At 29.5% G+C, this 24,550-nt stretch overlaps 1 protein-coding gene across 1 annotated transcript; it reads left to right on the top strand.

Moving 5' to 3' along the window:
* The first annotated feature begins 1,556 nt into the window (after positions 1–1,556).
* On the top strand, positions 1,557–24,550 carry LOC129975776 (protein maelstrom homolog). Its single transcript, XM_056088991.1, has 12 exons — positions 1,557–1,868; positions 4,495–4,602; positions 4,844–4,949; positions 8,203–8,349; positions 8,808–8,849; positions 9,411–9,599; positions 17,235–17,376; positions 18,393–18,455; positions 18,547–18,655; positions 20,537–20,588; positions 21,825–21,995; positions 23,331–24,550. The coding sequence occupies exons 1-12, from the start codon at positions 1,740–1,742 to the stop codon at positions 23,369–23,371; spliced, it is 1,299 nt and encodes a 432-aa protein (XP_055944966.1). The 5' UTR covers positions 1,557–1,739; the 3' UTR covers positions 23,372–24,550.

Here is a 24,550-nt window from a genome sequence, read left to right on the forward strand (position 1 = left end):
AAAAATATTACAACTGAAAAACATAGATACCATAATTACAATTTCAGGATCAATAAAGTAAAGAAAGTGACAAGAAGGAAAAATTTGCCTAAGTATTTTAAACACTAGTATATCTTCTCACAAATCATGTGATGTGTCGCATTTTATCGTTAAAAAACGTTCCAAGATTCAAATTGCCAATACTACAATTGATTTTGAATAATCAGTTTTTGAATACTTAGTACATTCTAAAAGAGACACTATGAATCTATGTGTGCAATATTTTACTTGGATTTTGTCTTTTTAAAAAGAATTTATCATTGCATAATTATTTTTAGAAACTATATAACTGCAACTGGCTAATGGAAAATAAATGTAAAACATATGAAGTTCCCAAATAATGTCTTAAATTGTGTTTTTATGATATGAGAACATGATACAGTTTTGGGAATGAAATTTTTATTTCAGAAAAAAATTGGCCAGCTTTATCTTTAAATTAGGACTGCAGAAAATGCAAAATATCAGAAAACATTCTAAATCCATTCCAATTTTATTCTGTTTGAGTTTATATTCTGAATTAGCAACATTCTAATCATATTATAAAAAATATTTCTACAGAATGATTATATCAGGAAGCATATTCTATTTAAAGTATATATATTTCAGATGCTTCAATTTGTCAATGCCTTTTGTGACTATCTATGGTTTAAAAAATCCACATTTTAGTTTATATTACAAAATTGAAATGTTCTCATGTCATATTTTAAATTTAAAAATAGCAGTATACATTTTTTTTTCAGTTCATGGTAACATATTAAGACAAATAGAAATGTGAAGTTTAGGAATTATAAAAAAATAGACATACACTGTTCTGGGAATGTAAAGGCAAATATAACCATTGGCAGAATATATTTTTTCTCAGACTATAAAGATGTTATATCCATACAATCATATAATAGGCACATCTTTTTATTTACTGCAGAAATAGTACATCTTAGATGTAAATGAAAAATATGTTTCCATATTATTCAGAAATTTTTCTGTAAAGGAATGTTATCATATTACAATTAAATTTTTTTCAAAATCAGTAAATTACCAGTTTTGAAGATGATGTATTAATGGAAACATTCGTCGGGTCAAAAGTACTTTTAAATGATTTCAAGATTCATTAATATCAGGAAATTCAGAACCCTATAAAAACAGAATTAGTAATAATAATAATAATAAAAACAGTAGAAAACAAGTAAAAGCCACCTGAAAATGAATTGTCTGAAATATTGCTTTGGGTAAAATAAATGGTATTTGTATTAAATATCCATTGAATAAGATGAAGGTCATTGAAAAATATGTTTTAAGCTAATATGTCGACACCTTGCTTGGAAAACGCATCCTTCCACTCCAACGGAAAACGATTCAATTGAAACGGGATAAGCGTTGAGCTACAACTCAACATTTAAAAGACAACGTTCATCCCTGCTGCCCCTCTCCGTCAACGTCCTCTCCGTCCCTACCTGTCGAAAGTATGGTTTGTGATGGATTCGCCCATCCCATAGGGATAGACGTTGCGATTGAGACGCTAGTGGTACAAACGCTTGTTACGACATTTAATACGGCACTCCAACCCAACACCGTGCGCGAAGCACATCATTGGCACGCTTATTACGACACTCTTGTATATCGCCGGCATCAATCGATCGATATTGGATTCGCTTTTGTGGCGTAGATTAATATCCTAGTTCTGATTTTACAGTTCCGTTGTAATGGCTCCTAAAAATAAGAAAAAGAATAGCTTTTATTTTTTCATGAAAGAAATTCAAGAAAGAGAAGCTGCAAAGGGCATAAAGATACCCATGAGTAGTATGCCTATATACGCACATCCATTATGGGTCGTAAGTAAACTTTGAACCAATTTCGTTTTCGTAGGAGAAAAAAAAAGTAATTCATTATATGGATTCTTTTCATCTCCTCTATAAGTACTTTTGATTGATTAATCTTCAATCATTTTGATTCATGTATAATTATTCATTATTTATATAATGTTTATATTTGAATGACATTTTCTTTGTTAAAAGCAGTCAACAGGTGTCGTTGGTTTTGGACTGCGGAATGCGGGGCTTCTTTTTTTTCTTTTGTCTAGTGTTATTTTACTGCTAAAAGAAATTTTAAATTGATGCTTTTTTTTAATAATACCCCATTAAATAATGTGGCTAAAAATGTTCTATTTACATCTTTTGTTTTTCGGATATGATGTGTATATTCGATGATTATGAATGTTTAATGTGAAATCGTAACATATTGTGGGTCAAAAAATGAATGAATGAATTCAGGTCTACTCTTTTTAGAGAGGGAATTGTTTGATAACATTTTCCTCAAAGTTATTTTGGTAATTTTCAAACACAGAAATTTATTACATTTTTCAACTAAAAGAATTTTTTTTTTTTTTTTTTTTACTAGTTTGTGATATATTCATTATATTGATTTGTTTCACAATGGTTGCCATCTTATTTGTGTGTTTCTAATAGGGTTTCATTTCATTAAAAATGTTACTTTTATTCTTTTTAAAAATTATTTTCCGAAATTAATTCTTTTACTATCAAATCTTTAAAATTTGTAATTTTAATGTCAATTTAAATTAAAGGGGATTTTTAATAAAATATCTAAGTGGAGTGATAAATTATCTAAATAGGTGATGAATTAAAAAAAACAATTGCTATAGACTTATCTGTTCTCCGCTTTTTTTATAAATCAGTAATGTGTTTCCAAAGAGGGCTATTTTAATATACAAGGTAGCATAACTTTAAGAAATATCTAATTTCTGTAAAAAAAAAAAAAATTGAAATTTTGATTTTGATATTTGTTTTTCCAAAGAAACTCTTTTGTAGCCATTTGTTTAAGGATTTTTCTGAATAAATTTATGCAATCATGGTCGACTGCATTCAGATGAAATGTAAAGCAAAAGTTGGGAAAAGGATACCATTTCTTTAAATTTTATAAGTAAAATTTAACATACCTTTTACTCTTGTGTAAACAAAACGTGCTAGAAGTATTGTTTTTAATTGTAATCAATTAATATTCATTGAAAAATCTTTTTACTAACGCATTAATATTTATATAGTTTGCTAATTCTGAAGACAATCTTTTTGAAATTGAATATAAGGTGACAGTTTAGTCTATTCAGAATCAAAATATTGATAAATAAAATTGAAAATTTGAAATCTACAAAAGAGTAAAAAATGAAAGTAACATATTTAAAGAGAATATCTTAAATTTTCATCAAGTATAACATTTTTAAAGTGATTGTAATACTGTAACTTTACATGTATTTGTAATATGTTTATAAATATTTTAAATTGCAGGAATTATGCTTTCATTTGTATTGCGATTTGAATTTTCTCTTGATTTCATTAAAAAATTTTAATATTTTGCTGCCGAACCATATGTTTACTTCTTTGAACCATTACTTGCACTTACCAAAAATCTTGAATCAACCAAGGTGCAAGAATCAAATTTTGAAAATGGTTCTAGAAATGTTTTATGCTGTAGAAGGAAATGAGTCTGTTACGACATTCTTTTCAGAATAAACAAACATTTATATGTGAATTATAAGGGAGAACTTTATTGGAGAAGTCCAGTATTTTTATAGATATGTTAGCTTTTTTTTATATATATCAAAAGGTTTACTAAACACAAGTTTTAATCCTACCATCAGCATGAAATTCTTTTTGGTCGAAACAGATGGATTTAAAATTAACACAATACTAAATATAAGTATCAGAAATGTAAAGACATTTTTAATTGATTAAAAATCTTAATTTTGAATGGATTACAAATTCAGCTGTAGTATTAGCTAGTGTTTTGATTTTATCTCCATGTGTGTGTGTAAGTAAGTGAAGACAGTGTCCCATTTGAAGAAAATTTAATAAATTCAAATATTGTTTCTTTTATTTTCATTTATCAAAATCAATCCATAGTCATAAATGGAAAGAGAACGAGACTAGTCTAGTAGGCAAAAAGATGCTGTTTAAGAAATATGTTGTAAATTTCCTTGGATAAAAAAAATCACCTCATTTGCTAGTTCGCCACTCTGAAGGGGCAGGAAGTGAAATTTAGACTAAGCAAATGTGAATAGTTTTAAAATTATTTCCAAAATAAACAAGACATAATCAGCTAATTGAGGGGGGGATTTCATGTTTTTAAATTTCCTTTTGCATTCACAAAGATTTGGAACCTATTTATTTAGTTCTTACTAGCCTTGTCATGTAATTATTGCAAGATGTGATACATTAAGTATTGCATTTTAATTATTGTATTTAAGTGTAGGTAAAACTCAAGAATGCGTTGTCAAATTGGTAGCTATTACCAAGTGTTATTAGTGTTGCTGATATAATAGTCTTTAAATTGAAAGGCCATTATAATAGTGCCATCTTTTGTAAAAATTCAAGTTTAATGATGATACTATGTTCTGCAGCCTACCACATATTTTTACATAAAATCTCTTGTTTCTGTTTATTTTAGAACTTAAGTTCTGAGGAGAAAGAACGCTATGAAGAGCTTGCTCGTCAATTTAAACATAATCCTGGTGTACGAAGTGGGAAAATGGCTGGTGATGGAACTCTTGTTGAAGTTAGTAGAACTTTATGTTTTGTTTATATTTACACATTAACTGCATTCAGGTGATTAATTATCAGTGGGTAAAAACACACAAAAAGTCTTGGACTGGTAAGCTCTTTAATTACTAGAACTTGTTCTAGTAATTAAAGAGCTTGTCTATGTTCTCGAATTGCATGCAGTTAATGCATAAATACTTTTTATTTTTGGGATTTTTTTTTATATATCTTTATACTGATAGTGATTTATTTTGTAGGATAATTTCCGTGAAATGGAAGAAGAGGAAAGAAGGATAAATAGAATGAAGCAAGAAATAAAAAGATATATCTATATTGACTGTGTTTCTCAAGAACAGTTTAAAGGTGATTATAAATTTTACCTCTTTATTTCTGTGTCATAAATGTATTTCAGTCCATGGGCTTCTTAAATGATATTTTGATTCGAAATCTAGAATATATATATATATACAAACATGTAAACATATTATTTTCTAATCAGAAGGCAGTTTCGAAGACATTGAATAGACTTTTGATTTTTTTGACGTCGTTTTATTTTATCCAGGAGAGGCACACATTATGTACAAGCAGGAGCGACGAATAGACACACACAACATAAAGAGAAGAATTGATGGAAAGCTGATGAACATTTTATGCCTGGTCTTATATAACATGAGATTTTTTACACATGTTGACCTTGACAAAGGAAACAGAGGGATCCTTTAGAAGAGTCTGTTTTCATCAGCGATTCCCTATGTCTTCACTCTACACATAGGAACCGCTGACACAAATATTTTTACAAAGCTTCAGTTGAATTAATTAGAATTGAAATTAGAGTTTAAAATACCATTACACACACACACAAATGAATATAAAATATATATATATATCTATACTTATAATAAAGCTCAATGTGTATTGGCGCTGTACAGGCCAGGTCATTTGACATACAGCTACCAAATTTGGTACATGTACCTAGAGGTCGGGAATGTGCACCTGGGGTCCCTTTTTTTGAAATTTTAATTAGAATTTTAATTATTAATTAAAAACTAACTTTCCCGCCAAATGAGTAAGGCTTCATTTTTTTTTTCTCCCAACAGTAATGAGGCTAGGGTTTAACGTTTTTCGGCGGATTATTTCAAACGATTCTGTTTATTTTCTTAAAGATTGATGCATTTAAAATTAAACATTGTTAATGAATCGTTCTTTCAGATTCATTCTGAAGTACTTTTGAATTAAGAAAAAAAACAGCATAAAGGAAATTAAAAATTTCTAATCCGCATAGCGTTACCCCAACTGGCGTAGAAAAAATGACGTATTTGCGTTACGTTACTGGCGTTGAAAATTCAAGCATGCGCATTGTGTTGACAATTACTATCAACAGATGCGGACTGGGTTTAAATTATTTTGAGGTTCGTTGTATGCTTTTGTAATTAAAATTATTAATGTTAGTTATATATTTTTTGTATATGCTTATAGTTTTAAGTACATCGTTTTTTAAGTAGTTTTTTTTAAAACCTGTTTTCAACCATTTATTTTAAACGATTCATTTTATTTTCTTAGTGTTTGATGCATTTAAAATTAAACATTGTTAATTAATCGATCTGTTCATGATGAATCTAAGAAAATTTTGTTGACAAATTCTTGAGATAATACATAAATTAAGAAAGATATTCTTTAGTGCCTATAAAGTTAAAACGCTAAGTGACTCTATTTTCAGTAATCAGATTATAAAAAAAATGCTTTGTTTCAGTAAAAAATATTATTATATTAATTGAAGATTAATTCTTTCCACTTTAATTTAAAGCATAAATTCTACAGGTGCTAACAGAAAATTAGAGCGATACATATTACGTTATAACTGAAGGCCTTTATAATATTATGAATGAATTATATGACAATCAAAATTTGAAGTTCTAAAATGTTTTGATGAAGAAGCTATTAAAGTAGGAATTGCATAAAATATTTAATTATTAAAATTTTAACGAACATTAAGATTGGCGAACCGGCTGGGTGCCAAAGGCAGCTAGTACTAAATAAAATTTGAGGGTGTTTACCAATTGTGTGTTGTTTTTAAGATAGGTGCCCATGATGCCTTTATTTCTCTTCAAAGCCATTTGGTTAAAACCAATATTGATAAATTTACATTTTCTTTTTCAAATCTGTTTGTTAATTTTAAAGAATCTATTTTTATATAATTTTCTATATTTACTTTTCTATTGACCTAAGAAAGGTCTGTTGTTAAAATGAGATTTTATGTTTATATTTTCAAATGAATATATTGAATTGGTGAATTCAAAAGAAAATGAATTCTTTAAAATATAAAGGATTTTTTTTGTAAGCTTTCATCTCTTTATTTTTATAAAGCATTTTGTGCACTTATTCCTTTAAATTTTATTACTCTTTCTGTCTAATTATTCAGGTTTTATATATATATATATATATGTGTGTATAATATTGCATTTCATTTATACTGTATTTTATAATTCTTTAATCTCATTGTTTTATTATGAGACAGTCGTTTTTGAATACAAAAATTCTGCTTTTATTTCTTTTTTTTTAAATGACTGTATACCTAAAATAAAAATTTTATCATTTCCTTTAATCTCTTATTTTATCCTGTCATGAATTAAAATTTGTATATGTAAATTTATTACAAAAGAATTTGGAATCTGACTTTGCCTCATCTCAAAATATCTTTACTTTACGAATATTTAGTCATAGTACAAGGGATGTTCAAATGAAAAGATACTAAATGACACTGTGGGTGTAAATGAAGACTTGATTCAAATTATACGCCATAGGCCTGAGCGCAATGATCCCATTGATTAACAAGACGACAGATTCCTTGTTCCCAAAATTCCTGTGGCCATGACGAGACCCACTCCTTCACAGCGTCTTTGAGTTCGCCGTCTGAGTTGAAGCACTTCCCTTTCAGATGTTTTTCCAGGGGACGCATGAAAATCACAGGGCGACAAGTCTGAACTGTAGGTCGGATGTTCAAGCTGGTCCCACTTGAACTTGACCAGTTCCATGTGTGTGAACCTGGTGATATGTGGATACATGTTATCATGGTGCAGAACCACACCTTCCGTGAATTCTTGATGGACCTGCATAGTCTTCGGAGTGTCTCGCAGTACACATTGGAATTAATGGTTCTTCTAACATTTCTTCACAGGCACTGCCACATCAATTGGACGGGCTCTATATAGGAGCCTTCCGCGCATGTTCCAATCTATGCCGGAGGCTGCAGTCACATCCCTAGATGTCTCTACGTTCTCCCATAGCGAGACATCTAGTTATATTTTAGCGGTTACGTTATGATGTTTCGTACCTTTTCATTTAAACACCCTTTGTATGTGAACTTAAAAGTAAAACTTTATCCTTTTATAAATAAGTCTTTTCCTTTTTGCATATTTTTTTTAAATTATTATTATTATTAACAGTGTTGTACTAAGATCTAAAGTAAAGTTGGTATTCTCAGTTTTATCTATATTTTCTCAGACTTGTTTTCTCCTTAAGTTTATATTGCTCAGTTTTCTGCAATTGCTATTTATAAATTTTTTTTTATCTCAAAATAATTTATCAAAATTTTACAAAAATATTATTTTTTTTACAGAATTCACATCAAGGAAGATGTTCTATTTTATATCTTTTAATATTTTATGCCAAACAGAAACATCTTATATACCTATTGAAGTCGGAATGGTTGAATATTCCATTTCGTATGGAATACACAGAGAAATGCATATGCTTATACATCCTGGTATGTATTTAAGTAGTCACTTTTTGCTGTATATCTATCTGTCCTGGCAAGTTTGTTGTAAACACTATCTTTTATATTAGTTATTACTCTTTTATACAGATTGCTTTCTTTTTAAAATTTCATTTCTTTTCTAAGGTAAATATCCTTATGTTTTGCAAACCATATTGTCATTTATTAAAGAAAAGCTCTTAAATTAAACCAAATCTTAAAAGTTTGTTTGGAATACATTTGTGATAATTTTATATTTTTAAAGATCCATTGAACAAATGCTAATCATTGAAAAAATTAAGTTTAAGTTAAATATTGACTTTTTGCTCATACCATAGGAAATAGTGTCTTCAATTTTTCATCGTGCAATTTATTTCCTATGCAATATTTATTTGCTAGATGCTTAAAATGATTTTTTTTTTTTTTTTTTTTTTTTGTTAAAAATTATTTGCAAATTTTGTCTTTTACAGGTCCCATTCCTACAGGCTACACTGGTCAGGCTAAACGCTTTTGTAAGTATGAATAAAGACTTAAATACTTCTAAATTTAATTTAAAATATTTATGAATCGGGGTATGTAGTGTCATGAAAAGCACTTAAATATGAAAGCTGTTTTTTAAAAAACCTTCAAAGTCATATATAAAAAAGATCTTTTAAAAGTATTTAATTAGCAAAACAAAAAGCAAAAGAAGCTTTTTCTTTGTTTTATTTCCCCATTCGTTGAATATGATCATTCGAAACCATGGTGTGAAGTCTTGTTTATTATATATATTCAGAAAGAAATCTAACAAAAGAATTTGGAAAGGGAATCTATTGTGAAATGGATACAGGAGTTCCAATGCGTATTAAGATAATGCTTAATGGACCTTTCCTTTATAACCCTCCCCCCCCTCTTTCCTCAACAATGTGCATTGCCATTTTTTGAAATATTGAAACAATTATTCAGGATGGGAAGTACAAAATATGTACTTTGCCATACTTTTTGTGATTCGGAAAAATATTCAACCTTCAATTTTTTTTTGTGCCTTTGAAGTTATTATGTTTAATTTAATAAATATTTAAAATATTTTATAGCTGACGATCTCCATCATATTGACATATTCAAGGGTGAAGAAAGCAGCGAAAGGAATATGTCAAAAGTATTTGATGCCATTCAAAGATTTGTTAACCCTTCTGATGAGGAAAATCCCCCTCCTTTATTTTGCATAGGAGAGGATATTGAAAAAAATAAAGGGTGCCTGGAATGGCTTGCCAACAAAGCACGTATGTTTAAAATTTCTTGCTATTTATTATATTTTTGTTTTTTCATGATGCAATTTAATATTTTCGTTGGTTATTTTTATTTTGATTTTAAGAATTAAGCAGTCCAAAACTTATGAACAATATACAATTGTATTCAATAAAGTTGAAAGGATTTATAGAAAGAAATATGGCAGAAGCTTCAAAGACTATTCTCCTTATCGCATTGGTAAATCTGGGATTTCTTGGGATAAAAGTGTTTTCTTGTCTAATTTTACTTTAGTATTGACTGGTAAGAAACAAAACTGTTAACTGCATATTATTTTTCATCATTTTTAAAAATTGGTATTGGATGATTTTTCATCCCTTAATCCTTCTATTGAGAAACATTTGTAAGTAAAGATATCATTTACTTGTACCTCAAAAGGGATCTCTGTTATATCCAACAATTCAAATGTCTTTTAGCTGAATTCTGTATATTTTGTCTGGCACAAAATTTGGGATAATTACTTAGCTTTTTCAGCAGTTTCTTGCTGACATTTGACTCAAACCTCCCTTATTAAGAAGGAAAAGTTTCTACCTAAATAACAGTTGAAAAATAATGTCTGAGCCAGGAAATTTGTGAATTTATATAGGACAAAGGCAAAGTATAACTGAAGCTTTGCATCTTTGATATTATACAAATGAATTATTTAATCATTACAAGGGTTATAAATGAACCAGGTCTATGATGAAATGTGTGATATGTTTTAATCTAATCTCTAAAATGAATTTGAATATTAAATAATAAAAATTTTGGACCTTTACTACAATGTATCGCGCATACACAACGAGATATACATACATACTTACATACATACATATATATACTAGCCTCCTTTGGCGACCAGCCTGTTCGCCAATCTTAATATTAATTGCATAAAATATTTTATGCAATTCCTACTTTAATAGCTTCTTCATCAAAATATTTTAAAACTTCAAATTTTGATAGTCATATAATTCACTCATAATATTATAAAGGCCTTCAGTCATAACTTAATATTTATTTCTCTAATTTTCTGTTAGCTCCCGTAGAATTTATACTTTAAATTAAAGTGGAAAGGATTAATCTGCAATTAATATAATAATATTTTTTATTGCAACAAAGTATTTTTTTGTAATATGATTACTGAAAACAGAGTCACTGAGCATTTAAACTTTATGGACACTAAAGAATATCTTTCTTAATTTATGAAATATTTCAAGAATTTGTCAACAAAATTTTCTCAGATTCATCATGAACAGATCGATTCATTAATAATGTTTAATTTTAAATGCATCAAACATTCAGAAAATAAAATGAATTGTTTAAAATAATCGGTTGAAAACAGGTTAAATAAACTACTTAAAAAACGTTGTACTTAAAACTGTAAGTATATACAAAAAATATATAACTAATATAAATACAATTTAATTACAAAAACATGCAACTAACCTAAAAATAATTTAAATCAAGTCCGTATTCGTTGTTAATAGTTGTCAACAATCAGAACACAATGTGCATGCATGAATTTTCAACACACGGTAACACAAATGCATGAATTTTTCTACAGCAGTTGGGGTAATGCTATGCAGATTAGAAATTTTTAATTTCCTTTATTCTGTTTTATTTTAATTCAAAAGTACTTCAGAATGAATGTGAAAGATCGATTCATTAACAATGTTTAATTTTAAATGCATCAGACATTAAGAAAATAAACAAATCTTTTGAAATAATCGGCCGAAAAATGTTAAGCCTAGCCTGATTAACGTGGGGAGAAAAAAAACTGAAGCCGTACTCATTTGGCGGTGGGGAAAAGGAAAAGATTTTTTTGGTGGGAATTAAAAATTCAAAAAAAGGGATCCCAGGTGCACATTCCCGACCTCCAAGTTATATATGTACCAAATTTGGTAGCTGTAGGTCAAATGGTCTGGTCTGCAGAGTGCCAACACACACACATTGAGCTGTATATAAGTATAGATGTACACACAAAAGGGGATGCTCAAATGAAAAGGTACGAAATGTCATAACAATATTACTGTTAACATATTTGCCTATGCCGCTATGGGAGAACGTAGCGAGACATCTAGGGATGCGTTTGGAGTCTCCAGCATAGATCAAAGCATGTGTGGGGGAGAAGAGTGCTGTCTAATTCGCGTGGTGTGTTGAATTCCTTGAGCAGAGAAGAAATATTAATTCTGATTTGTACTGTGAGGCACTCCAAAGACTACGCAGGTCCATCAAGAACAAAAGACCGGGGCTACTCGCGGAGGGTGTGGTTCTACTCCATAATAATGCATGTCCACACGTCTACAGGGTCGAGCACCAGAACTGGCCAAGTTCAAGTGGGAGCAGTCAACTCGACCATTCGCCGTACGGCCCGGATGTTACGTCCCGCGATTTTCATGTAGTTGGTCCCCTGAAAAAACGTCTGAAAGGGAACCACTTCATCTCGAACGACGAACTCAAGGACGCTGTGGAGGACTAGGTCTCGTCACGACCACAAGAATTTTGGGAACAATCTTTCGGCTCGTTAATCAATGGGATCGTTGTTCTCAGGTCTATGGTGTATACTTTGAATAAAGTCCTCATTTATACTCACAGTGCCGTTTCTTACCTTTTCATTTGAACATGCTTTGCATATAATGTATTTCGTAGTTTGCAATACAACTAATTTTTTTATTCATGCTGAGGTTTATTCACACACCACCAAATCAGTCAAATGAAACATCTAAAAATATCTGTCTGGTCTGTTTGATGCCGAAACAGAAGTCGGTATTTGCACATCTGATTAATGGTGTAGACCAGAGAAGAGAAGATGTTATTATTTATATTCTGATGCTCATTGTAATAGAAAGTGATATGCAACATATATAGTATTGATAAAATTATGTACTGTCATTATTGAATAAATGTAAAAACAAATAAAAAATACGGAAATAATTCTTATATATAAATTTACACAAAATAATACTGAAATAATTTTTATTTACAATCATATACACATATAAATCCACTTAATTTTTTGGGAGTAAACATATTTGACTAATACCTCTTTTAATAACACCATTCAAAGCTCTTATTACAACAACTCTGACTAAACCATCTGAACCTTTTATTAATTCTTGAATTCTACCCAGTCTCCATTTATATGGAGGCAAATCTGGATCTTTGATTACAACCATATCATTAAGATTTACATTATTCTTAGCAAACTGCCATTTGTTTCTAAGATGTAAATTATTCAAATAATCACGTTTCCAATTTTTCCAAACTTGTTGTACTAATTTAGTTAATTTTTGCCATTTTGACAAATAATTATCTGATTTTTCAATTAATTGTGGTTCAGTAATTGAAGTTATTGGACGGCCAATTAAGAAATGGCCCGGAGTCAAATCTGTATAATCATTAGGATCCGTAGATAAAGGTACAATAGGTCTACTATTTAGAATACCTTCGATTTCTGCAGTTAATGTTAAAAATTCTTCAAATATGAGTTTTATAGAACCTACTGCTCTCTTTAAATGAAATTTAAAAGATTTGACACCTGATTCCCACAAGCCTCCAAAATTAGGAGACCTTGTGGGAATAAATTTCCAATCAATACTTTCTGTAGTTAAATAATTATTTAAAATATCATCAGGATTACTCATTAATTTTTTCTATCTTTTTAATTCTGAATATGTTCCAACAAAATTTCATGCGTTATCCGAAAATATACATGCACATTTACCGCGTCGGGCAAAGAAGCGTTTTAAAGTTTCAATTAAAGCATTAGACGTTAGATCGGTAACTAATTCCAAATGTATGGCTTTAGTTGACCTTGAATGATGACTGCAATATAAATCTTTTGAAAAATACCTTTGCGTTGGCCTTTATATTTAATTAAGAATGGTCCACAAAAATCGATGCCACAATTTAAAACTGGTGGGTTAGGAGTTTACTCTTTCCGCTAGCAGATTTCCTTTATTCTTACCTTACCTTTTTTACGTGCAGAAGAGCACTTCAAATTATTAATAAATCTGAAAAGATAACTTACAATTTTAGTATAGTTGTTACTTAAATTTAAAATATTACAAATAAAATTATTAGAAATATTAGTTAGTAAATTCAATTTACAAAGAGTTTTAACTTCTTTCATAAAGTCGCTATTGATTGCACACACTCGCGATTTGCTGCACAAAAGACTTGTTTTCACTTCATAGAATTTATTTTTTGAACACACATAGATGACTGCACCGTAGGCCTTATTTGAGGTATCGCAGAAGTAATGTAGATCTATGGTGGGTGGCTGGAAACCCATTTGTGAAGTTGCATGCCTTCTTTACTTAAAGGTTCTATTAACTGCTGTTGTAAAGCCTTGGTTTCTGGTAAGTTATTTGAACCAGTTAAAATGTCGTCAACTTAAACATCAGTAAGAAGTGCTGCAGATGCTTGAGGAAATTCACTTTTTTCCTTCTCAGCTAATGCCGTGAGTGTTCTGGTGGCTAAAAATGGAGCACATTGTGTTCCATATGTCACAGTCCGTAGTCTGTATGCTTCCACAGGAGCAAATCTATTAGGTTTCCACAGAATTTTTTGCAGGTCTCTATCTGCTTCTGTGACCAAAATTTGGCGATACATTTTCTTTATATCTGCACTAAATGCAAATTGATATGTTCAGAATCTCAAGATGATGCAAAATAGTTCCCGTTGAATTGTTACGCCGTTCAATAAAATGGAATTAAGTGAAACTCCACTGCTAGAATTTGCAGATGCATCAAAAACGACACGCAAGAGTGTTGATGTGCTTTCTGGGCGAAATACGGCATGATGAGGAATATAATATTCACTACTAGCAATTTCAGGAGAATCTAAAATTCTTTCCATATGATCTAACTGGAAATATTCATCCATAAAAGCCTTGTATTGTATTGCCATTGTTTTATTTTTATCTAATCTTTCCCAAAGTTAAATTTAAACGCCTTTCCGCCATTTCCTTTGAATCTCTTAGTGTAGAACTTTTTTCTTCAATCATTGGTAATTTAACAACATACCTGCCGGTACTATCCCTCTTATGAGTGGAAAGAAAATGTTCCTCACAATAAGTTTGTTCATATGTTTTTGATTCGACTGAATCATCTGTATTATCACCAGGAAATGATTCTAAGTTAAAGAAATTTTTAACGGAATTCTCCAGATTATCATTTTTAAAAATTAATCCAGAAAAGAAATGAGAATTTCTGCCGTTGATTGTTCCCGTTACTAAATATCCGAACACACTATTTTGTAACAAGAGTGAATTATCATATGATCTAAATTTTTCTGCCTTTAATAAATCAAAGAACAACTCACATCCGAGTAATGCATTAATTTTACTAGGAATATGAAAAGTCTCATCCGCAAGTTTTATCTCATTTGTGAAGTTAACTTTTGAGATATCAATTTCATTAGAAGGAGTATAAATGCGTTATTTTAGGCATAATTAAAAATGATACAGTTCTGGAGAAATCATTGTCTTCATTAAAAACGGTAGTGGTTATTTTATTTTTAACGAAGAATTCTCCTCCGTTAATACCAGAGATGGATGCATTAACTTTTTCCCGCTTCAGATCTAAAGAAGTGGCCAAATCTGCAGTTATTATGTTCACCGAACTTCCAGAATCAAACAGGGCTTTTATTTTTATTTTTTGACCAAATGCATCTTCAATAAATAACTGCGCGGTGCATAGAATGTTTGAAGATAGTGTCGAGTTACTTGTAAGCGCTGACTCAGCATCAGGGGTCAGTTTTTGTGGCAACCTCGACGAGCCAGACGGTTCATTGTTTACATAAAGTTGCTCCCCCGCGTCTGGGGGCGTTACCTCTGCAAGGCGCGTACTTGAAAGTTTAGGATCCAGATGTATCAAAGAATTATGGCCTGATTTTTGACAGCTTCGGCAGAGGAAGGTGGATTTGCAGGGTGGCTTATGCAATTTCAAATAGTTCTTACAAATGTTATATTTTTCTAAAAGCTCGATTCTTTTAGAAACACTCAATTTTAAAAATTCAGAGCATCTTTGTAAAGGATGTTCAAATTTACATAAAATACATGGCTTTACATTACTTAGTTTATTCGCATTAAGAAGAAAGTTTTTCGGCTTATTTATTGCGCCTTGAAATTATTTATGGAATTCATAACTTGTAGGGTATTTCCCTAATTGATCGAGTACCATCGCTCTTGATTCTAAAAATTGCAAGAGCTCCTTCAATGAAGGTATTTGTTTTGATTGTATGGACATTTCATATGCCTTTCTACTCTCTTTGTCAAGTCTTTCTAATATTATATTTACTAATACAGCATTTGTTAAGTGTTTACATTCTAAATTCAAACTTTTTAAACCTCTCAAACCTTTATTTATTGTGTCTGTGATATTTCGTAAGCCTTTTGCAGACTCAAAATTTAATTTTTCTAGTTTTAGCATATTTCGAATGTGAATATCAACAACTGCTCGCTTACTTTCAAAGCGTTCTTCGAGAGCAGCAAACAGTGACTCAAATGTATCGTCACTTGTTTCTATAAATTTAGCTTCACCACGGAGGGCAGCCTTTAAATAAAATAACTTTTGATTATTCGTTAATTCGATATTATCGTTTATTAGACACATAAATTGATTTTTGAAATTACTGAATTCTTCCATTTTTCCGTAAAATAGCGGTAAGGGAATTTCCGGAAGTTTCGTTTTTAATTCAATATGATTGATATAAGCTTTCAAATTTGAATTTTGATCATTTATATTATGCATTACATTTTCCTTAACATTATAATTAGAGAGTAAGCATTTCAAACTTACCTCTAATTCGTTTCTTTCTTCTTCGATTTCCAACATTTCTTGATCGCACTTCTGGCTAAGTGTTTCATCTTCGTCGATTTCTAAATAATCCTTGAATAAAATTTCTAATTCATTTTTTATTTCTTCCACAATTGCCAGCTTTTGTTGACAGCTGAATATGAATTTATTTTCTTCTTCAACCGTTGAACTACTTTCAACAAAGTTTTTAACACTTGTTAGTTTTGCCTTTATCCTTCCACGGATTCTATTGAACTCTTTGGCTTTTTGAGTTTTATTTTTCTCCATATTTTCGCTAATTCGTCTCCGGCTCGACGGACCAGAATGGAGAGGTTCAACAATGATGACGGACCTTTTTTTGTATTTTAAAGATTTTATTGTTTCACCGCTTTCGGGAGTTGGTTTGAGCTTTGCCTTTCGGCGTGCTGCTACGTCGATGATGTTACAAAGACTGATGGTTTTTTACACATACCGCTAGAAGGCGTTACAAGTGAGAGGCGGGGCAACAAGCTTACGTAATAATTATGTCTAGTCAGAATTTTGAATATGATCTGAATGTATTTAAAAATAACTGATGTACTTCAAAAGAATTTAATTTCTTACGCATCCAGTAATCATCTGTGTAATAAAATGAAGGTTCGGACGGAAAGTTTTGCGATTTCATGAACTGTTTTTGTTATTCTGAAACCCATGTAAACATGTCATTCACCTGTGATACATAATAGTATAACTTTCTTTACACAATTAATTTGAATTATTGCTGATTACAGCCAGTCGTTTCATTTTATTTCTTTTAACTTTTTAAAATTTTTTTATCTAACTTTATTTCAGGGGATTTTAATAACTTTCAAATATGGAATGCTGGTTTCCTTTTACTGGAATTACGAGCTGGTGTGGATGCAAGGCTGCCATCAGAATTTATAGCGAATGATTTACTTACAAAAACTTGCTTTGATTACCATTCATGTGCTAGGTAACTAGCTAGTTTAATAATATATCTAAAGGTTGTAAACTTTAGTAATTTTGATTTTTTTTCATAATTTCTAGCTTTTTTTTTTTCAAATGCATTATTAATATTTGTATTTTTTTTTTTTTAATTCTAGAAGTTTTACATTTTTATTTATATAAATTAACTATTACTGAATATTTGTTTAGAATACTGGAAAAATTATGAATCATTTTGTGTATTAAAACATAAATTGTTTTATTTACAGAAGCTTTTTTTGAGTATTTATTTTTTTAAATATTATTTAGCTTAATTATTATTAATTAGTAAGTTAAATTATAGTTTGAATCCTGCTGCAGTGTAGTAATTGCATTTGGCAGAGAGGCCCTTTTAATTTCCTTTTTTATTTTGTCCTGCTCTGTACCTGTTGGTAGATATTAAAAGAATGCAAGGATTAGTTTTTGCCCATTCTTTACTTTTCTGTTTTTTTTTTTTTTTTTTGTTTTTTTTTAACATGTTGCACAGTTTAAGCGTGACCTTATTAAAATAAGAATAAAAATTTATGAAATTCGTATGCAAAGCATTATTGTATCTTTTTGGATGTGTGTGTATGTGTGAAGAATGAAAGATTTTTTAAAAATCATCAGTAAAAAAGTTAAAATTTTAAAAAAAATTCATATTGCTAATAAAAGGCAATCTGATAAATTGTAACATAGAGACATTGCTTTGACATTGACACATTTTATTAAAAGGATTTTAACACAATTATTTTTAATTATTTTGATTGAAAAGAACATGAATATTTTTATTATATAAATTGAACCTCCTTTTGTCAGTATATTAAGAGATGCTATTTATAATTTATAAAGCTATAAATAAGAAATGATATTTCGATATATCGCAATGATGAAGTTTGGTCATCGGTTTGGTAATTGATATATATGTTAATATATGTTAAGAAATATGTTAAGTATTTAGAAGTTAATTATATTATATAATTAGTTATTATATAAAATAATGTATTTTGAATGAAAACATTTCAGATGTAACTTTCATGATGAAAAAGATACTCCTCACTGTGCCTTGGCATATTGTAAACGGCTGTGGTAGGTATTGTTATGCTTCAATCTAATTTTAATCTAAATTTTACATGTTTGTATTCGTTTGTTTATTGATCATTTTGTATTTCCTTTATAGTTATTTGCTTTCTGATGCAGTCTGTCCAGTGTTTGATGTGGTGCTCACAGAAAGACATATTCCAACTCGCGCTGTTGAAGAGAAAGCGTATGTTGTTATAGAAGAAGATGTATGTAATTTTTTTCATAAAAGTAATCTTTAAATTTCGCTTTCAAATATTCTGAAGCATAAGGAATACTTTATTGAAAATTTTATGACTGGTATTGTTGAATTTCATGACTAAATTGGTAAATTTTTATTATTTAAAAACTTTATTTTAATTTATAGAAAAATTATTTTTAGTGTTTCCATGTCTACTGAATGAAAATATTTTATATGTTTTAAATGTATTTTAGATGAGTCACTTGCAGTATTTGATTAAATCTGGTACGATTCAGGTAAAAATTCATAATGAGGGGGTAGTTTTTAAAATGTTTGAACAGGTTAAAATGGTTTTTTAGATGTTTTAATGCAGGTTAATTGTTGGAGAAACTGAGAAATAATTATTATTTGGTATAAACTGATTGTTCATTTTGATTTCTACTAAGAATAAAAATGTGTGTTGATAATACTTTACAAAATAAACTATTTAAGCTTGAACTACCAAATTTAGTATAAATATATTTTGGATTGGAATGTATCTAGTTTAAATGACCACTACAGCTTCCAGATTTGACATGTTTACTTTGAAAAGTGCATCTCGGGACTTTAAAAAATTTTTTAATTAGAATTTTATCTAATTAAAAATGAAGTAAATTTTTCTTGCTTTTCCATTATAACTGTCAACATTATTATTACACAAAAATGAATTTTACAGCATTTCAGAATTTAAAATATTGCCTTTTTAACTCCTTCTGTACTGATATCTTATTCTCGAGACACTCTTTTGTCAACCCAGCTTCATGTCTATGGTAAGCGTTCAGGTTAATGATTTAAGGTCATCATCTCATGTGTGTCATTTCAAAACAGAAAGATCTATTGCAATTTCTGATTTCTTATGGATAGCAGAAAGTTGATATGGTTTATCAGCAATCGAATCATATAGGATTTGACCTTCATGTATGAACATTAGTTTCTGTTCTGCATTTCGGTATTTGATAGATTTATTTGTATAAACAAATGCCTTTTTGGAAGTGCGTAAGTGATTTAAAGAGGCTCGGGCATTCTTTTTTAATCTTTGGTGTTTTCATTAGGAGAATATAGAAAAGTGGATTCAGCAAACTTTTGCAGGGTTGAGGGTGAAATATTTCTGAATGTGTTGTGTAAAGTCTTGGTATGTTTGTTGGGATTATATGGAGCTTTATTTTGTAAACCATAGATAAGAGACCGTATGATCTGAGATAAGTGAAATCATAGGGAATTCAATAATAACAGAAAATAATAAGATTCATTTTTCTCAGATATAGTGGAATATAATTATAATATGAAATGAGATGTTTGCACTCAGTATGCATATGATTGGTGTCCTGAAATAAAACACAACCAAAGATGGAACATTTCGGTGAGAACTGGCGAGATTGGGAATTTTTAAATTGAAATGCCATTATCTACAGATTATTATTAATAATGTGAATGATTTATTTTACTTCCACAATGAAAATGGAATATATTGTTACAAAATTCATTGAAATTAATTTTAAAAATTATCTATTATTAATTTTGATATTATTGTACAGACCATTTTTGATGCTTGATAATTAAAGATGCTGTAGAAATTAATTTTCTACTGTCATATTTTTGAAAATGATCATGAAAAAGAGCTAAAATTTCTCTTCATTTTTAATTACAATTTCAAAAATACCAGTTCCGATGTCCACATAACCATTCTCCAAGTTATGTATATGTACATATTTGGTAGCTCTGGATCAGGCGGTCTGGCCTTTAGAGTGTCGATACACACACTTTCATCTTTATTATTAGTAGACTTAATATTAAATAATAATTTGTTTAATTTATGAAGCATCATTTGAGCATATATATATATATATATAATATTTTTATTTAATTCTAGGAACCAGGATGGACAACAATTCATAGCAGACGACATCTTGACAAAAGACGAAGTAAGTTATTGTGAATGCTGAGGGAAATAAGAAATATCCTTAAATATTTGCTTTATGTTGATTAGCAGAAAGCATTGATGATAATGAAAATGCTTTGAATATCTGTTGAACAATTAAAAAAGGTAATACAGTAGACTCCCGGTTATCCGCGCCTGCCGCACAAAGTCTTTTTTTTTTTTTTTTTTTTTTTAACTGATTTTTTCAAAAAGGTGTGGTTTTACAGTTATGCTTTTGTAATTACATAATATATTACAGTATTAAAACAGTACATATGTATTAATTTTTCTGTGTATCCTTGACGCCTCTCGTAAATACATCATCTAAAACACTTTTCTGTTTTCATTAACAAAATGCATTTTAGGTTAGTTTTGAGTGATATACTAAAATATTAAGCGTTAGTTAAACATTTCCAGCTGTTTATTTTACGTTTTATTGTACATAAAACGATTTTTCAAAGTTGGAATGACTGTTTCCTTCTTTGCTATACCCGTTTTTAGCTTTTTTCGGATTATCCGCGATTTTTGTTATTTGCGGCGGCCGCGCCACCCAATCCCGCGGATAATCGGGAGTGTACTGTATATTAAGAGTTGCAAAAAATCTATATCTAACCTTATAGGGTGAATAACAGAATAGTAGTGAGATAAAGAAGACAAAAGTAGATTTAAACTAAATCCATTAGAATTGTATCATGGTCATTTAACCTCCATTCATCTAAAAATAGAGTTGAAAAAAACTTGTAATACTTTTAATTCTATTCATAAAGAATGCAAAATATTTGTTTGAATTGTTTCTATATAAACTTGAAACAAAATCAATAGATTGCTATTGGAAAAGATTTTTATTGAACTGCCATAGGATTTGGACAATGATGATCTCGAAATACTTTATGAATGGAAATTTTGTTTAGTTTTAAAAAATGTATTCAAAAGTTGAAGGAGTGGAAGTGTTTTGGGAGAAGGATGTATATCAATCATTATGGACATTTCTAAAATGTTAAGCAAATGAGTGATGAATGTTAATCCATTGTTATTTTATAAGAAAGGAATTGTGTTTATTTTATTTATAACTTGATTTTTTTTTTCATAGCAATTTACATGTCATTTAAAATTAAATTTCACTCTATTCAATTTTTTTTGCAGTTTTATTGTGAATGAAAAGAAAGTGAACACTTTTTAACAATTAAAAGGGGAAATGATGGGCATTATAGTTTTTGTTCATTGTTCTTTTCATCATTAGATTATTACGAGAATAAGGAAGAGGAGGTTTCATATTCTGGTGCTGCCCACAGACTACCTCCTGCACCTCCTAGACAGCCTGCGAAACCTCCTGCTGGTCCTCGACAGCCTACCTCAGTCTGTCTGGCGGAGGATATGAGTCGCATGAATCTGGATATGGCCTCTGCTCCAGGTATGCCATCTGTGATGAAACTTATATTTGCCTTTGGATTGTACATTGAGTGTGTCTTATTCGATTTTTATTTTCTTTGTATGTGGTCTATATTTACATCATTTTATCATTCTTTTCACTTAATTGTCAGCACATTCTTTATCAGAAAAATCGGAATGGGCACATGCAATTTGATTTCAGGATTTTCATTGAATGAAATTTATTTATTTATAAATTGAAAATATGGATAGTACCAGATACGCTATTTTTATTTCACGAGTCTGAAATGAATGAATTTAACAAGATAAGTTGCCAATCCGTGCTTCATTATTCTAGAGAGTATGCACTAAGCCAATTAGATTTATGTTGAAATAATGTTAGTTGCGGCAAAAGAAAAAAAAAATATTAAAGAGGAGGGAAGGGAGTTATCAGTGTTGCCATGCTATCGGAAGAACAGGAAAAAGTGGGAAAATGCAGGGAATTCAAAAGCTGTCTTAAAAAAAACCCTGGAAAATATGGAAGAATTTAGAAATTTTCATAAAAACAGGGAAAATATAAGGAATTTCAAGTTTCTTGGCTTTTTTTTTTTTTTTTTTCCCATCTGAAAAATGCTGATTTCTAAAGATTGCAGGAATAAAATATCGTAATCATTCAAGATTGCAGGAATAAAATATTGTAATCATAGCTTCTGAAAACGAAACAATACCATTCTTGATTATGAAACATGGAAACACATCCCTTTCCTCTCTCCACTTTTTTTTTTTTTTTTCCAGTATAGATCATATTAGTTTTGATTTGTGAGAGTTTTTCTTCTGCCAACTGGTTGAAAGAACAGAATACATTTCTCTGGCAGTATTAGCGATATTCAGTCTGCGGAAGTAGCACAGTGGTGTTTAGTGAATGGTTTGATTATTATTTAAGAAACTGTTAGCATGATTAGAGAATTTAAAAAACAAACAAACATTGAACTGTTTAACATCCTTATTTTAATAAGAATTGGACGGATAAAAAAAAATCAGTTCTGATATTGCGGAATGTGTTCAAGAAGTTCCGCAAAATCCATTTATCGTGTACTGCTTTCTTTGTAAGAATATAATGAACCTATGTTATATGGAAAAAGAGGCATTATCTAGTCATGTGTGCCATTCAAAAGTCATCATTGATGTTGTACTTAGTACTGAACTAATGTAGTACTGATGCACTGAATCTAATGGCTTCATATTTCAATGAAAATGAGGATTAAGTATGTAACTCTAGTACCACAATAATCCAAAATGTATTCATTTGGTGTTGAAAATGCTTTAGTGTGTTCATAATTATTTCTTATTTAGTTTTTCTTCTCTTTTAAATAAATAGTTCCTGGTCAAGGTATTGGACGAGGACGGAGATGGAAATAATGAAAGTCAAGAAGTTGTTTTCATTTGTCATCATGTTTATTATTCTGCATCTACATATTTTTTATTTGTGCAATTTCATTTGTCAGGATGTCATCCTAATGAACTTACATGCCACTTATATATACAGAATGTTTCAATATTGAAATTTTATGAAGATTTTATACCTCGAAATATACTAGTTGTATATGGATGAGAATTTTAACCATGTATGAATATATTATTTTCTACGGAAAAGGTGCCAAAGACTTTTCAAACAGTTAACTATATTTAAGATCCAATGCCAATGTGAAATTGAGAATTCAAGTCTCATTCTCTCTGCAGTTTTTTTTTTTTTTTTTTTTTTTTTTTTTTCACTTGTAAAAATTCTACAAAGTATTCTTTCTTTTTTTTCCAATTTGCTGATGGGAAATATTTTATATTTGTTATTTTTACATTCTAAAAAAAAAAAAGAATCTCAATTTGTTTATGTTTCATGTTTTTGAATAGTTATGAATATCCGTCCTTATTTTTTCAAATTAATTCATTAAAATATTTTTTTTGTTATATGTTATGAATATCCGTCCTTATTTCTTCAAATTAATTCATTGAAATAATTTTTTGTTATATGGAAGTGACACACTTTTGTGAATAAATTCCCTCAAAGCATTTAGAATAATGAGGTTTGAAAATCACTGAAAGAAATTGAAATTTAGAAAAGATTTTCATTTTAAATAAACTTTGATTTTTTAAAAATTTCTCAACATTATAGGATTCTGATACTCCATCAAAAACAAACCTTTTTGCTGGACTATTTTTTAATACCTACAATTAAATAAACTTTTGTTTGGGGTTTATAAAAGTGTTGAAATATTATTAACCAAGATATGTGAAGTTGTTAAAATGAATCGTTATAGTGAGTGTTATTTCAAGAACAAATTGTTCTTGTACAATAAATTCATGCACTGAAGTAATCTTTGAATTATATGTTCGATTTTCAAATATTTTCCATGTAATTGTGAAATATGTAATGGTGAAATATGTCATTTTCTATGTAATTGTGAAATCATGATATGTGTCATATTTGTATGAAGCTGAATGGATATTACTTAAATGTATCTTATAATTTCTTTTTGAATCTGATTAAGAATTTGATTTCTGTTAATAATATAACTGAGAATGAGAAGAAAAAAAAATTGTGAT

This window comes from Argiope bruennichi, chromosome 7 (assembly GCF_947563725.1).
Source record: "Argiope bruennichi chromosome 7, qqArgBrue1.1, whole genome shotgun sequence".
NCBI classification, from domain to species: Eukaryota; Metazoa; Arthropoda; class Arachnida; order Araneae; family Araneidae; genus Argiope; species Argiope bruennichi.